Below are 17,652 nucleotides of genomic sequence, written 5' to 3'. Positions count from 1 at the left end.
GGCAAGACAGATGGTGATTATTGTTATGTGGCAAATACCGTATTTACTTGCATAATGATCGCACTCGCGTAGTAATCGCACCCCTGAATTTTGTCGTCAAAATTTGATTTTTTTTCTTTTCCGTGTAATGATCGCACCCCGAACTTGCTGCAGCGATATGTCGTGTGCCAAGTCTAGCTAATGATGATCGCCGTTACCATCTGTCGAAAGTTGTTGAATGCTACGCGAACAATTCTTCAAGACATACCAAGCGGTCTGCACGCACCAAACATTCTTAAGCAGATGCCCCATTTTATTCCTTTCATCACTTTCCACACTTCCATGAAAAAAAAAAAGCTACAACCAAACTTTCCTTGGCTTTATTATTTGTTGGCTTAATAATGGTTGTGGTCAACAACAACAAAAAAGTTGCCTTTCGATTCTTCTCGTCTGCACATGTGGGCATGCAACAAATCGCGAGCGGCAACGATAGTAGCCACGTTTACACTGATACACTTTACACTTGCCATTATTAACTATATTATTCATTACTGATACAAAAGAAACTGTTTCAATGCGCGTAATATACTCGCGAAAAGAAAAAAAATTTCATTCGGCGCGTTCAGCTTGCACCGCCGGCCGCCATTTTTGTTTTGGTGTCCCACACTGTTACAGCGGCAGCCACCTTTTTGTTGACCTGTTGTCATCCTGCAGAAAATTTGGAATGAAAGAAAAAAGTGATCTTTTCGCGGGAAATTTAACCTGCATAATGATCACACCCCCGAATTTGCGGCAATGTTTTTTTACAAAAAAGTGCGATCATTATGTGAGTAGATACGATATACAACCCAAAGGGTGCAACTGTTTTTAGAGTCTAGACCTAAGTATAGTGTCTAGCTCAATTGGGCCATAGCTGACATGGAATGTGATTAGTAACCCTTATGGAAGTGATCACTTCCCCATTGTTCTAAACCTTGCAAAACAAGCTGAGTGCTCTGCACACGTTCCACAGTGGAAAGTAAATTCAGCCGACTGGATGCGGTTTCCTAAACTAACACATTTGCCCTGGGATAATGTCCGTGCACTTAGTATAGATGATGCAGTAGCATACTGAACAGCATTTATAATTTATGCTGCATCACTATGCATTCCCCAAACAAATGGGTCGCTTTTGAAACTACGTATTCCATGGTGGAAAAATGAGGGTAAGGATGCCCGGAAGAAGCAAAACAGGTCTTCAAATCTCCTGCGCGACTCCCCAGCCACAGATAAATTCAAGGCGATTAAGTCACAAGTTAGTAGAACACGCCGCCGCACTAAACGGGAAAGTTGGGAAAAATACCTAGGTAGCATCCCTTCTTATACAGATGAACGAAAAGCCTGGAACAGGGTGAACAAAATAAAAGGCTGCGAAACTCATCCTCTACCTTTAGTAAGAACAGTGAAAGCTCGTTAATACATAACTCATTAATTCGAAATTTCTAATAGTTGAAAGTAGCCGCTGCGGTACGTCCAACAGTGTGTTGAAAGCAATATGTAACTCATCCCGCTAATTCGCACTGAAATCTGCACCGTCACCGATGATTTGAACTCCGCACCATTGTGGATGGGGAGAGTGCTAGTGTGCAGGAGCACATTGGCGACGCTGGCGTCGCCGTGTGGGCTATGCAGCTTTGTTCTTTCACTGCTTTTTCCATCTGCGGCTCTTTGTTCAAGCCAGACAGGAGAGACGTATTTGCGCCAGGCTAGGCAAGGCCAACGCCTCTGTTGCATGTCGCTTCTCACCTGTGAGGTTCCATATAAAGTTCAAGGGTGATAAAATCGTCGCCGCGCGCTGTATGCTGTATGTGCGAGTGAAAGCATGTGAGGGTGAGCTGGTAAATGCGGCTCAATCTTGTGTGCGTGAGGGAGGAAGGAAGGCGGTAAGGTCCCTTGGAAGGCGGGGCAAATGCATGCCCTCTCTGTAGCGTGCGAGGCACAGGCGCGAGGCACAGGGAGGGAGATGGGACGTTCTTCTCTGGCAGCTGCTGCTTACGGCGCGGCCATGCGGGCGCTGTATCTTGAAAGCTATCTGCGACGTGGCCAAAGTGCGCGCCCGCATAGGCCTCATCTTCAAAGCGAACTGCGATCGATGCTTCACTTTTCGGGTGAAACTGCGCCATTTTTCTTCTCCGCACCAGTCGGCGCGACAAACACGCGGATGGAGCAAGAGCCATCTTGACGTCGGGCACGCCGGACCGCATTGGCCGCGTCCGATTATGTTGGCTGTGCCAGTGCTTCGAAGTACTATAGACGTTGTTCACGCCATGTCGGACTATATAAGCTCCTTAACCAAGCGATAGTTTTCTCTTTCATTAACTTGAATATTGTATAATTTGAATTATCGGAGCATCTCCGCAGAATTTGAATTAACGAGCTTTTTCTGTACATAAGGAGACACTCTTATCGACCAGGCAGATTGTCTAGGAGCACATTTCGAGCGCATTTCCAGTACATCCCTGACAAGCAGAGTGACGGCCTATGGGTTGAAAAGACGCATCCAATGAACTATACAATCGTCCATTAAAATGGTGAAGTTCCAGGCCTCACTGCATTCTTGCAACAAGTCCACTCCAGGAAGTGACAGGATAATGTATGAGATGATCAGACACTTACACCCCGAAACCCACAAAACACTACTGTCACTGTTTAACTCCATGTTCTCTACTGACTACGTTCTGTCTGCCTGGAAAGAAGCAATTGTAATTCCTATTCTCAAAAACGGCAAGGACCTTTCCTCACCCTGTCGTTATAGGCCTATAGCTCTAACAAGTTGTCTATGCAAAAGAATGATTAACCGGTGCCTCATCCATTTTCTTGAAATCAACAAAATATTCTATACGTTACAGGGCGGTTTCAGGGAAGGTAGATCCATAACAGATCACCTTGCCCTCATCGAGACAAGTATCGAGGATGCCTTTGGCAGCAAACAGTTTTTCTTGTCAGTATTTTTAGATATGGAGAAGGCATACTACACAACTTGGCACTTTGGAATCCTCTGTGATCTGTCTGAAATTGGAGTCTGAGTTACTGATTGTGATTTAGAGCTACCTCTTCCATTGCACATTCCGTGTTAGAGTTCGTAAAAGTTGGCATGCTGAGCTGCACTTTTTTTATTGTCAAAATGAATTCGCTCCACACTGTCGTACCACGTACTATGTTCTATTCTGTATATGTGGATGACATCCGGATAGGTTACAAATCATGTCATCTAATTATCTGGGAGTGACAAGTACAGCTTGGCTTAAAAAATTGTGTAAGTGCGCAGACGACAATGGTTTTAAACTAAACCCTCAAAAAAGTTTGTGCATCCTGTTCTCCAACAAGAGTGGTATACTGCCGGACCCTGTAATAGATCTCCATGGAGAATGGCTATCTGTGAGCCATCAATACATATCTTTAGAGTCCTTTTAGACAGCAAGTTAACTTTTGTCCTGCACCTGAAGTATCTAAAGGCAGAGGGCCTCAAGACTGTGAATCTGCTGAAGCTTTTGTCACACACATCCTGGGGAAGTTACAGGAAATGCTTTATAAGCTTGTACAAAAGTCTAATATTATCACCTCTTGACTATGGAGCCATAGTCATCGTCTGTTATGCCTACTGCTTTGAATATGTTAGATACTACAGTAAAAGCTTGTTAATTTGAATTTCGTGAGGATGTTATGAAAATTATAATTATAAAAAATTTTTTACTAGTGAAAGTCAGAGAAAAAAATTTGCTCGGTTAAGGCATGTATAGTCCAACGCAGCATTAGCGCGCGTGTGCACTCGCTATGGCACATTGGTGAGAACAACATATATAGTTCGAAGAACTGGTGCAGCCAACGTTAACCGGATGTGGCCAACGCAGTCCAACATGCCCGACGTCGAGGTGGTTCTTGCTCCATTAGCGCGTTCTTTGCGCCGACTGCGCTGACCCACAATGCTTGGCGCGGAGAAAAAAAGTGCTCAAACTGCTTTGCCGACGGTCACAGACAGCCATTAAAAGTGTTCAAAGGGGGGTGCATGGGTTGGGGAATCGTTCTGCATATGCTCCGAAGAGAACAGCCGATGGCGCGCACGTCGAAGTCTAGAGGGGACGGCATTTTGGCTGGCGCAGTGCAAGCAGCGTAGTGTGACTGGCCACAAGCGATGCGAGCCGAAAACATCGGACTGTAAACACGCCTTTGCGCTGCCGATGCATGCACCATGAAAAAGAGCTGTGCTCTAAAATACACTCGCAAAATGCACCACAACCTGCTGTGATGTTGGTCTTCGTTGTACTTTCGTAGGTGCACCGGATGCACGCTGCCGAGTTCCACTATAGGTATAGGCGACAGCCAAAGACGTATCCTAGCGATGCTGGGACACGTGTAATATCTATGAATCTCAAAGGCTATGCTTTTTGGTACTGCGAGCGTTGATAAACATTGTAGCCGCCATGTTTCAGACATTACCTGGTGCCACTTCTCGGCAGAACACCTCGTAGAGGAAGAGCATAACGTCCAAGATGTAACAGAAAGATGTAAAGTAAGAAAGGGGGAAAGAAAATATGCAACGCTGCGTCTACGTTTTTATCTTGAAGCTCTTGAGAGAGGGAGAGAACTGATCTGCAACAGGGGCATTGGCGATGCCTGGCCAGGAGCAAACGCGTCTCTCTCCAGTCAGGCCTAAAGAAAGGGCCGCAAATGGAAAGAGCAAAGCTGCGCGGCCCGCGTGGCGACGCCAGTGTTCCCAACGTGCTCCTGCGCACTAGCACTCTCTCCATCTGCAATGGTGCGGAGTTCGAATTATTGGTGGCGGTGTAGATTTCAGTGTGAACTAGCAGGATGCGTTACCTATTGCTTTCGATACAGAGTTGGACGGACCATGGCGGCTACTTCAAATTTTCCGAAATATTCTATTAACGAGTTGTGGGTTAACAATCTTTTACTGTATCCACCACTTAGGCATCCACCTTTCTACAGGTGCCTTCAGGACTAGTCCTGTGCAGAGCCTGTACGTTAAATCTAATTAATGGTCTCTATACTTCCAAAGGACATATTTAAGCTTTTCCTATGCCGTGAAGGTAAAATCAGCTGTAGACCATCCGTGTCATTCAATTATTCACGACATGTCCACGGCCATGCTGTTCCGAAACCGCGCATCCACTAAGCCTTCTCTGCCCCTACGGTTGAAAGCACTGTCAGAAGAAACAGGTGTCCCCCTTCTAGAGAATGTCGTAATGGCTCCTACTAGGCTTCCACTGCCTTGGGAGTGGCAGACCATCCAGTGTGACAATTCTTTCTTAGAAATATCGAAACGAGCATCTGAGGCACACATACTTTCGCATTTTCTTGAACTTAAGGAGAAGTATTCCTGTGCAGAATTTTATACAGATGCTTCGAAGTATCTTCATGGTGTTGCTTATGCAGCTCTAGGACAATCGGTTTTAATAGCCAGTGCATTGAATCCATATAGAAGTATTTTTACAGCGGAAGCATACGCGAGCCTCTCTGCAGTTAAACACATTAAAAAAACAAGTCTCGTTAGGGCTGTTGTATTCACGGACTCATAGAGTGTAGTCTGAGCCATAATGAATTTACAAAAACATAAGAACAGCGTTTTTAATGAACTGTATTCATTGCTATGTTCTGTATAGTCATCATCCTTTGCTGGATGCCTGGCCACAGTGGCATAAAAGGCACTGAAGCCGCTGACGAGAACGCCACCTCAGTAGCTTTTAGGGACAGCGATACAAACATACGCACTCCACCTACGGACCTTAAACCATACTTATGTCACAAGGTGAAGAAGCACTGGGAGAAACAGTGGGATTTCCAGGTATCCAACAAACTGCACTTGATTAAACCCAAATTATGGCACTTGATATCATTGAAAACCCGATACAAGGAAGCGCTCCTTTGTCAATTAAGAATAGGTCATGCCTTCGGCACCTACGATTACTGACTGGAAGTGACCCTCCCTCATGTCCAAAGTGTGGTGACAGCCTTACAGTTCTCCATGTCCTCGTCCAGTGCAGGGAAACAGAAACTGAGCGTAAGAAGTACTTTCATATTGCGTATTGTCAGCATATTCCATTTCACCCAGCATTTTTTCTTAGTAATGAACCGCTGCTTTTTAACCTGGAAACAGTTTTTAGATTTATAAATGAAGTTAACATTTTAGAAATCATTTGGCTGAGTCATGTGTAGCACAGCCTCGCCTCTGAGGTTGTAGCTGCCCTGACATAAGTTGTTTTTTTACAGCAGGTGCCTCTCAGGTCTTGCTTTACTTCAAGAGCCCTGTGGAGGCAGTAGTGCTTGTATGCATCCTTTTATGTCACTCTTTCATACCGAAACTTTATGCCCCTTTTTATCACGAGTCATTGCCATTATTTTGATGCAGTTTACCGCCACCCGCTTTTAGGCCTCCTTACAGCCACATCATGTCTGCGAAACTCAATTTGGTCATTTCATACATATTATACAATTCATTACCATATGTTATAGTACTCTTTGGCCATACCTGGCCCTTGTGCCATTAAATGCCATACATCCTCCTGTGAGCCTAATTAACTTTCATGCATTCGGGCAGTGCAATAGACTGGCATTGTGTAGCATCCGCCATTATAATATTGCCACCTCCTCTTTTGTCACTTTATTTCAAGGATGGGGGCCCTTTTTCTTTATCAATTTCTGGGGGCAGTGGCACATCATAGCCAGTTTTTTGCTTCACCAATTGTGCTAGTACTGTGTGCTGTTTATTACATCGAACCTTGTTATAACAGTGTCATATGTGACGCAAAAATAGGTTCATTATACAGTGAAACCTCGTTACTATGAACACCACATTAACTTTTCAGATTAACAAACTTTTCAGAAATTCCCTGCTGACTTCTTATATTTTGTAAAGATATTTCAGTACTACGAACTTCAGAATACTGAACTTTTCAAAATAACGATCATTATTCCGCTTCCCTGTGATGTTAACAACGCCTCAGTACTATGAACTTATATTCAGAAATCTGGGGACTCTTAGATTTCCGTGTATCCTTCACGGCAGCCAACACAGTAGGCTAGCAGACAAGGTGTAGAGAGCGGACGTCGCGATGCATGGGTTCGGAAAACCTGAGGCGGCGCCCGAGAAAAAAAGAATGCGTGCGAGCGGAAGTGACGGCGCATCAGGTTTTGCAAGCGCATGCTTGTAAAACTGCAAAATGTGAAAACACCCGTCTACTTAGATTTAGGTGCACGTTAAAGAACCCCAGGTGGTCGAAATTTCCAGAGTCCCCTACTACAGCGTGCCTCATAATCAGACCGTGGTTTTGGCGCGTAAAACCCCATAATTAAACAAAAAAAGATTGTGACAGTTGAGGTCATAAGGGCACTCTGTGTTCAGATGATGTGCATTGCGTGTTGTTGCAAAGCAGTGATGTGCAGATGTCGCATGTAACCTCAATTGCCTAATGTTGGAAGTTTGTCATGTTGCGAGAGTTTGTTTTAGCATTAGAATGAACACCTGAAAGATGCATGAAGAGGGGCAACGAGGGGAATAAAACAGGGATGAGTGGCCACTACCAGCAGTTATTTTGTTCACTAGAGGTAAACATGTATGCAGTACCATATTTGCTTCGTTCTAATACACCCTCAATTGTAACATGCACCAGTTTGCCGTAACCTAAAGAAAGGGAAGGCCTTAACAGTAACGCGCACCTAATTCGTTCATACAAAAATACAACTTTCATTTGGAAAAACAGATTTACCCTCAATGCACTAAAATTGCGATGAATAAAAGTTGCAGTTTCGCCTGAAAGGGGAAGCATCAATTGCGATAGCAAAATTAGTAGACAGCTGTATGAAGTAAGAATAGTAGTTTTATCGGCCGTATAAACTTGTAAACATTCGTTTACTAACTGAATTAACAAGCATGACGTCATGCATGCACAAGCAAACATGAACATGCCTTACTCAGTGACCGTGGAAGCTCACTGTCAAAATGCTGGAATGAGGAACTGTGGTAGCAGGAGTGAGCAAATTGACCTTCGTGCTGCCTCTTGCTTCAACGCGAGTTAACCGACGAGAACACAACTCGGTCCGCCTAGATGCATAGACTCTGTCCACATCGCAGATCGCTTTCAAGATGGGGCCCGTGGCCGCGCCGTACGCAGCAGCCGCTGGAGTAGAACGCCCCTCCTACTGTTTGCACCAGTCTCGCACGCAAGTTTCGTGAACTTCGAATGCCTGTGATGCTGCCCGATCGCCGTCCGTCTCCACACATGTGATCACTTTCCTTTTAATTGCGGCATCATGATGAACTCAGCATGTCTTCGCAGTCAGCACTTCTGTGCTAATAGAGCAAATGCAAAAAAAAAAAAACGGGAAGGCAGACAGTGGACACGTACGCACATGTACTACAGCACATGGAGAAAGCTACGTCAACTAGGCTCGAAGCGCGTACGAGGTGGCCATTTTGAATTGCGCATGGCAATATGGTAACGCAGGTTCACGGTCGTATGCGATTCTAACGTGCACGCAATTTTTGGACTCGTTTTATCGGAGAAAAGTGCCAGTTAGATTCGAGTAAATACAGTGGGGTTGTGCGAGTATCAATTTCTTGGTTCGAAGTGAATGGCTTGAATAGTTGTGGGATTTGCATAACACCTTGACATTAGAGTCAGATGTTCAGAAAATTTAAGAAAAGCTGGTTCTTTACTTACAAAAAATGAAACAGGTTCATCTCTGGAGTCAGCTTATATTCAAAGTGCCATTATTCAGATATTTTCATGCAAGAATGCAAGTTCGACATTTCTTACAACTCCAGCAGCACAGAAAATTTGTTTACAGGCTCTTGCTCTCTGTTGTAATTCAGTTATAATTTTATGGTAGTTTAGGCCATGGGAGCGTTTCGTGTTTGCTCGTTGTACCTCATCATGATGCTATGAAGTACGACCTCGACTGTGCGATGCCAGCTCTTTATGCTGTGTTGCGCAAATTCAGCTTGATGCTTTACGTCTAAGCGCAAGCTTAACCTGTTCCGTTGTGCTAGAGCACAGATGAACTTGGCAGGCAAGCTTACCTTTTTTGCAGTCCTTAGTCTAGCCCGCATGCATGGCTTGGGGCCCGACCACCAATAATCAGCAAACTTCCTGAAACAGTTTTCCATCCGCCTGCTTTGGCTGTTAGGCCTCACCAGCACTGTTTTGCTGGGTGTTGGCTACCAATGTTACAGTTTAGTACCACGCCAACGCAAATCTATTCCCAGTGACCGTACGGCTCTTTAGAAGCCATACGGTGACCATAAACAAATTTATCTTTGCCATGTCTTGACTATGAGCTATGTGATGCAACTTGCGTACCAAAACTGCCTTTAACTGAAACCGCCTTTCGGGCAAAGTTCTCCACCATCAGCGGTGCCAAAGAGGTGGGGGATAGAGCTGCTGGCCAAAGATATTATATGAACGCTTCGTGCATTCATAAATGGAGACTGTGTTTTACTAAGATTTAAACATTCTATGCACTTATTGCCATGAGTTATACACAAGAAATTTTTTGTTCTTTTCAAGGTGTTGCAATTGAGGGGGAGGCTTATTACGGGAACAAATACGTATTTTTGTTTGTTTTGAATACTTCGAAAACTTAGAATGCTGAAATTCGAGCCAAAGCAAATATTGACTACCATAATATTCAATAAAATATTTGAAAATATTGAATATTCGTACAAGCCTTGCATATACAGATATGACACATATGTGATGGGAACAAGAATGTGTAGAAACGTTTAATTCTGCTGACCAAGTATATAATGATAAGTCTGTTGTACACAAAAAAGGTGACCTGTATACCAATCGTTTTTCTTTTTCTATACCAGCTTAAAAAGTGCTTGAAAGGTTGCAGGGGAGTAAGGCGGCTGTGAAACTTGTAAAAGGTGTGATTTAGACATCAAAAATACCATATTGTTATTACTATTTTGCTTATTAAGGGCCATGGCGACATCTTGGAATAATATGTTGGTTCTATTTGAATCTTCTTGTTTGTTCAATCACATCTGATAGCTCTGAGTCACGTATTGCTACCATAGTTGATTAGAGTCCTTATTAAATTCTTTCTAGGTCAAGAAAAAAAGAAGCAGTTGGATATGTTCTCGGAGGACATGTTTGCTGAGAATTATTCTGTAAGTGAAAGAAGCATTTCAGATCAATGTTCCTGCTCTTAAAAGCTTGTGTTTTGTTTGTTTTTCTCAATTCTGAATCAATAACCTGTCGACCAACATTTCTCTTTTCAGAGTCCCAACTCATTTCAGAAGATATCATCACGCGCTCAAGAAAATCCCAACCTTACCGACAACTGGGATGATGCAGAGGGCTATTATCGTAAGTATTGTCAAATGGTTTGGTTGTCAATGTTTGTGGCTTAAAAGGATGTGAAAGAAAGAAGAAACAAACAGAAAGTATGCCAACTCTTAACTAATATTATTTTGTGAAAATGCTTATATATTGGCTGCTCGAATTCATAGATCCAAAGAGAAGAAGAAATAAATATATGTAACCCAACTCATTGTCACACAGTCGTATCTAGAGAGTGAAACTGAAGGAACGTTGATAGATATGTCACCCATTTCTTCTACATGAAGCTACAAAAGTGCTAGCACAAAGTCTCAAAGACCCGCCACGGTTGCTCAGTGGCTATGGTGTTGGGCTGCTGAGCACGAGGTCGCATGATCGAAGCCCGGCCACGGCGGCCACATTTCGATGGGGGCGAAATGCGAAAACACCAGTGTGCTTAGATTTAGGTGCATGTTAAAGAACCCCAGGTAGTCAAAATTTCCGGAGTCCTCCACTACGGCATGCCTCATAATCAGAAAGTGGTTTTGGCATGTAAAACCCCATAATTTTAAAGTCTCAAAGCTTCAAGCTACAAAGCTTTGCACTACGTTTGGGTGGATTGACAGTTTTCCCTTCTGTGAACATTCTTGACCTTGCAGGATGCCACAGAACTGATTTGCTATATTCAGTGTCCCTGTGCTTCGAGTTGTTGATTTGCCCTTGTGCTGCAATCTGCTGGCCTCCTGGTTAGCTCAGATGGTAGAGCCTGGAAAGGCATTGGTCCCGGGTTCGAATCCCTGACTAGGACAAATTTTTCCTCAACTGTGAAGCTTTCATTTTGAAAAAAAAAAAAATTTTTTTTTTTTTTTGTAGCTTCATGCTGCGTTAGGGTGGATGACAAATTTCCGTTCATGAACATTTCTCCACCTTGTGGGATTTGCGGAACCGATTTGCCATAATGGTGCACCTGTACCTGGAAATTGGGGAGGCAATTTAATTTAGTGTTCTTGTTTTGTTTTTTCCCACTATCCAGGTGTCCGGATAGGTGAAGTACTGGACACGCGATACACTGTTTATGGCTACACGGGTCAAGGAGTCTTCAGCAATGTGGTGCGAGCAAGGGACATGGCACGAGGAAATCAAGATGTTGCTGTGAAGATTATACGGAACAATGAAGTCATGTGAGTAAAGGCACATTTTACTTGATGAGCATTCCCTTTTTATAGTTCTTGATCTCTTGTGAACTCCAGTGTGAAATGAACAATAATGAGGGGAACTGAGGGGCTCAATTTTGTTAGTCACAACCATATGAACCTGACAGATAACGAAGCCAAGAAAAGCACGTGGAAATTATGTTTTTTTATTGAAGTGGAGAAATAAGCTAAAGAGGAAAATGAAAGTGGACGAAAAAAGAACTTGCCACCGGTGGGAGTCAAACCCACATTCTCCGTAGAGGGTGTCGGTTTGCCTCCCACTGAAGTTGCATCTGAGACATAAATACTTCTTATTTCTGATAGAGTAGACTTTCGTTAATGTGACCCTGGCTGTACTGATTAAATTGATCGAATTGCCTGGCAAATCGAATTAAACAAGAGGCAGAAAAAAACACCAAAACAAACTGATCATTTGATTTGATTTGCCCAATTCTGATACGCTCCCAATTCGAATGCACACCCACTTTTTATGTGTTCAAAGCAGAGAAGTAACGTAGAAGTAACATTAGAATTCATAAACAAAGGAAAATCTAACACTCACTTGATTTTGTAGCGAAAGAAAAAGATGAAACCAGTAAGCTTTACTTTCACAGAATAGAAATATTATTTACGCCTAATGTTCAATGTCATCACACTCACACAGCACTTTATTGCTGTCTAGGAAACACATGTCCTCCATACAATCCATTGCGCATTTGATACTCCGCGTTCATCATCAAAGGACTACATAACAATCGCAAATGGGATGGTGGCCCACACCTAGACTGACCACTTCGCTAATTAGTCCTGCGATGCTTGCAATTCTCTGGAATGCGAAGAACACATGTTGTGACTTGTTGCCGGCAGCTTGGCATGTAAATTAACTTATGTTTAGAATGAGTTGTCATAGTCTTGGATTAATCGAAGACTTGCGGTGGTGCATCATGCTACACAAGAGAACTGTCGCCATCTTGTGATGGAAACAGGGATGATGCTGACTAGGCTGGCTCTGACGGTAGGCTGTTGTGAATGCCACAAATGCAGTTATCATTTCATATCCGATTGCACCACATGGGCAATTTTTGGACTAATTTTCTTGCGGTATTAAAAAAAAAAGCCGCATGTTAGAATCCGACAAATAATGTAACCATTCATTCAGAGCTACCATTCTTGCTTGAAAATCCTCCTAGGGCAGGTCAAAAATAGGCATTTTTGGGGAGGATTCAGCATAATGTTACGTCTGAAAACTGTAGTGAGCTGCCTTTGGATTCTTCCCACAAAGTGACCGCTTGACCAGTGCCCTCCTAGACGATGGCAGGGCCCGGCTCTGATTATTGAGGGCCAAACAAAGAAGCTCCTGTCGAGGTGACAGTAACCACCACATTCTGTGGAAGCAGTAACGACCGTCAAGGCCAGGCTTGTCAATTCGCTACAAGCCGACCATCACGGAGAGCCCTATTAATTGATGCAAGGGGGCTAACGTTGATGACTTCTGTGGGAACAGTGCGGTCTTCAGATTCCTGACTGCCTTGTGGTTGCCTCATATGCGGGAGCAATTGCGCATCATCAGAGGTGGAGTCCAGTAAGTTGGTACAACATCATGGGCGGCGTGCTGTGAACACTTCGACCCTTCTGATTGGCTGGGACAGAGTATAATTGAATTCCCTCATATAGGGACCTAGGGAAAACAAGGGCTTAAAAAGTTGATCTTGAGTACAGTGTAATGTGCTGACGTTTGCGTGCTGACGGGTGGTAAGCGATATGCGAGCTCCGCCGAGGCATCGCTTTGGTGGCCCCAAAAGGAGCCTTTTAAAAAATGCGAGAAGATTGCTGTGGCTACCTGTCAGCTTGAGAAATCTAGCAGAAACGCTGAGGCGAGATCGCCAGAAGCATCTCCCCACGTACTTCGCACTGGCTTGCTCGAGAAAACCGTATGTCCGTCAGCCTTGCTTGCTTTATGCGAAGCTTGCCGACATTCTTCTCCAAGGCATCCAGGTGCTCCACGTAGTGAAGCAGAAGGTCCCTCACGAAAACAAACGCACGAGGGACTGAATCATTTACAGGACCTCCCATGGGGACAATGTTGTGGCAGCCTGCCCCATCACATCGGCACTGCCATCGTGGCCGTCTTTGTCACTATCCGATGGAAGCACATGTTTGCGACGATCGCCTCAGTGGTTAGAAGCACTTTGTTTCCAAATCTATAGCATTGCACTTTCTTTTCACCGGCAACGTCGTGCATCTTCCGTTTCAGCGGCGAGTGAAACGAGGCTGAGAAACCACATGGCCAAGAACGACTTCGATGCAATGAACACGAGCACGAGCGATTTCGTTCATTTGCAGAATTGCGCAGAATGAGGCTGCAGCAAGCAATCTAGGAGCAGCGGCGGCAGCGTTGTCAGCGCAGTTGACGCGGTCCATTCGTGTTTTGGAGGATGGCTTGGCGCAAAGTTATGGGCGCAGCCCATTCGTGTTAGGAGCAATGAAGGGGCGATGGCAGAGATGCGTGTGAGGCTGGCATGCATCTTTCATGGAGAGAAGTGCGGGGCGGCAGTTGGGGTGGCGGGTGATTGTACAGAGGCTCCTATTTCACTTTTCCTTTTTTCTTTACAAGGATTTCGCATTTCATTACGTTTCAGCATGGACACCCAGCAGCCAGACTTCGTTATAACCGATAATGCAGCATAGTGACATTGTAGTAAGTGGGTTATTTCTCCATAGAACACATACAAAAGTTGACGGTGGAGCAGCTTTTAATTGTTATAACCAATATATTGCTAAAACTGGTATCGTTTTAAGGGGGTTTGATTGTAGTATGTAGCGGCTGTATATAAACGGCAATTCGTGCAGGTTGTATTCCTATACCACAGAATGTGCAAGAGAAATGATTCAGCTCGAGGGGATGTAAAATACAATGGAATAAATATTGATATCCGTACAACTAAAATCCTTTGGCTCATTTCCTTTGCCCATATTGGGGCTATTATAAATGTGACATGCTTGCATTATAAATTAACAATGTCTTTTTGACAATACAAATAAACTTAGTATTGTTTTTGATGAAAAAAGAACAACAAATTCTTACATTATTTGGCGATGTAATATTACCTCTATGAGACGAGCAGCTTGTAGCATGCAAAATAATAGTTTGCACTCTTGATGATCATATATACGCTCGATAAAATGCTCCTTCAAGTGGCACTGGCACATGACTAATTTGGTTGAAATACTTTGTCAGCATGGCGAAGGGCTATTTCGCGTTTCTTAAAAAGTTCTGGGTCTCAGCGCATCGAAACCAATGATATTTTTGCTCCAGGCTTGCATGTTTGTAGCCGAACCTACAATTTGGCGCAAAGCAAGTGGTGCCCCTCCAGCTTGTTTTCTTCTGTGCATGAACACTTTCACTCTGCCCCGGAGTCTCACGAGCTTAGTATTCACAAACATCACCTGCAGCATTCACTTTGCTCCTTAAATGTCTAAGGAAATTACGGGAACTTTGAGGAATATCAGGACTACGAGCACGGCGCACCGTGCCATCTGCATATAAACAGACAATATAAATGATCGCTCTTCAATATGACTCATTGCAGCAGGAAACGTCACACTTTTATACTCTCTCACCATGAACTTACCACTTTCAAGATTTAGTGTGAAAAAAATTTGTTGAAATATTACAGACTCGCTATAGTAGAGTGAGTAGCAGATGATGTGCACTTTGTGACAGGCCTCTGATCGCAGTGCCACTCCTGCTGTCATGATGCAGAAAAGCAGTGAACTGCACTGGTTGGCACACCTACCCATCTAGCCACTGTAGCTCCGCCAAGAGAGACTCTGCCCTAAAGGGGTTGCAATCGGCATTGGAGTCGGGCACATGCTTGCTGACCAGTTAGTTTGAATTTCCCAGCGAGGACCAATTTAAGGATTGAAATAACAAGAGTTTATGCCCATAGAAATTTATGGGTGCCTGCCTGAACCTTTGGTGATTTAACCAGATTTGGAATTAAAGGAAGTGTACTGTATTTGTTATAAGCATACACGTCGATATTGTTGAAAAAATTCGTGATCAGGTCTATGCAGAACAAACGTCAGACCTTTTGCCAATGGGTTATCTGCTACCAATTTTGATGGCTTGTCGGCACCTTGCTGTGCCAATGTGTGACACGAGAATAACAAGTTACACACATTCACTTTGCACAGTGGCTAATAGTACACAACTGTGTGACTAGGGTAATCACATGGACTGGCAAATTGACTTGGCAGTTTGCCATTATGGCAGGCCATAACGGGCATGCATGTCAACGATGTGCCATTTCAAGTTGCTGTTGCTGAGAACAGTCACTGACTGATTTTTCAGACATGGAGGAGCTTCATGCAGACCAGAACTCCGCTACTATGGTCATCAGTCTAGCCCGTGCATGTTAAATGCAGACTAAATGCAAAACCTGCAAGTGTGCTTCACCTCGCACATTCTTTGATGTAACCAAGATGGCGTGCCTCGGGCTGGAATTGTAATCGAAATGTCAACATGCAGGATGGTGACATCATTCCTGCTGCCGTCCATTCTCTGCACCGTCCATACTTTCAAAACACATGTCTCAACTTTAACAGCATTGCTACAGCGGGAACGTGGCCATATTGGTTAGGGCAAGGTAGCTGTGTAGAAAAGGCTGATTACAGACTTCCACATATCATCTATTGATGAAACCTGCTTGCACAGATTCATTGTCATGGTGAAGAAGACCAGGATTAGGAGGCTAGAGATGAAGACAAAGTTGTGTGGTTGCTGCTAGTGATTGCCAGTGCAATTGTGAACAGATTAAAATAGTTACATAGAAAGAAACAAATGTCTTCGATGTAGATTATTCTCAGAACCATCTATATGAATATGAGATGGCAAAACACTTCTTTTTATATGTAAATGCCTACAATGTCATCTTAATAGTGTGTTGGCAATTGTAGCTAGGCTGATACCTTTCCTGTTGGCAGAGAATGAATAATAGCCATCGAGGTTTCCCTGAGACTTTCGAGGTCTACTGTGAATAGTGGTTTGTTGAGCTAAAGTAGCTACAGATTTTTGTAGTACCAGTAACTTGTGAAGCAATAGTAGTGTGCTTATTTGGCCATTATTCAGTTCAAATTTGAAGCCCGAAATTTTGTGCACCCCATAGTGGTTATTGATACAAGTCAACTTAGGCAGTGTCATCGCTGATGAATCCCTTTCAAGTAATCTTAGACCGAGACTGTCATTGTATAGTTTGCTCTAGCTTGTTTTAATAAACAAACTATCAAATACTTTTTTTTTTCTGGCCAAATATTGTGGGACAAAGTCGCAACTGAATCATACATAGTACCTATATAACTGTGCGAAAGAAATCTTTTCAGAGCTCTTTATTCATTGTGCATTTCGTATTGTTAGAAATCTTATTAAATAAAAATGTTTACAGGCACCGTACAGGGCTGAAGGAACTCGAAATGCTGAGACGTCTCAATGATGCTGACCCTGATGACAAGTTCCATTGTCTTCGGCTGTTCAGGCATTTCTTTCACAAACAACATCTGTGCCTTGTTTTTGAGCCACTAAGGTGAGCAGCTTCCTATTTTGCGCTTCCTTCTAGAACTAGGAGAATAAGTGTTCTTGTTAAGCACTTTTTAAAGATGCTGATAACACTACAATGCCTACTGCTTTACAGCTCAATTTTATCTAACACCAGCTGCCACATCCTGGATACCAGTTTTAATTTCTGCACATCCCCATTTAGTTCAAGGGACAAACCTTTCATATTAGTGCCAGCAATACTTGATCTAAGCTAGTATAGATATGGCAGGTGCCATATATTTTAGTACAAAGTACCAAGTTGCTGGGTCCCAGTTCGGGTACTGTTGATTGAAGCTCCAGTCAGAGCTCATGTGAAAAATATGTTGCTTATGAGGGTTCTTTTTCCAGCTTTTGCCAATGACCTTCACTTTTTGATGATGTACATGAATTTTTTTTGTGTGGATACACGGTGCACATGTCAAGTCTTCCACTTGTGAGTCATTTTTCAAGAAGTGAACATTTGGCAAAGACTGGAGTAGGCATGCTTGGTTGGTACTGGAAAAATTCTGTAAAAAAAAAAAAAAAAAAGAGAGAAAAAAAAACAGAGTGAGATGCATCAGTG

General features: G+C 43.4%; 1 protein-coding gene across 8 annotated transcripts in view; it reads left to right on the top strand.

Moving 5' to 3' along the window:
- Positions 1-17,652, top strand: part of Prp4k (Pre-mRNA processing factor 4 kinase) — a 130,066-nt gene that overhangs the window by 60,137 nt on the left and 52,277 nt on the right. For all 8 annotated transcript variants that reach the window (XR_012823331.1, XR_012823333.1, XR_012823330.1 and 5 more), the window contains exons 9-12: positions 10,089-10,150; positions 10,262-10,349; positions 11,335-11,482; positions 16,939-17,076. Coding sequence is in view for 3 of the 8 variants with exons in the window: in XM_075672241.1 (XP_075528356.1) it covers positions 10,089-10,150; positions 10,262-10,349; positions 11,335-11,482; positions 16,939-17,076 (436 nt within the window). In the remaining 5 variants the exon portion in view is untranslated. The remainder of the gene's footprint in view (positions 1-10,088; positions 10,151-10,261; positions 10,350-11,334; positions 11,483-16,938; positions 17,077-17,652) is intronic.

This window comes from Dermacentor variabilis, chromosome 1 (assembly GCF_050947875.1).
Source record: "Dermacentor variabilis isolate Ectoservices chromosome 1, ASM5094787v1, whole genome shotgun sequence".
Taxonomy (NCBI): domain Eukaryota; kingdom Metazoa; phylum Arthropoda; class Arachnida; order Ixodida; family Ixodidae; genus Dermacentor; species Dermacentor variabilis.
Note: the sequence above shows the minus strand (reverse complement) of the source record. Positions and strands in the feature narration are given on the sequence as shown.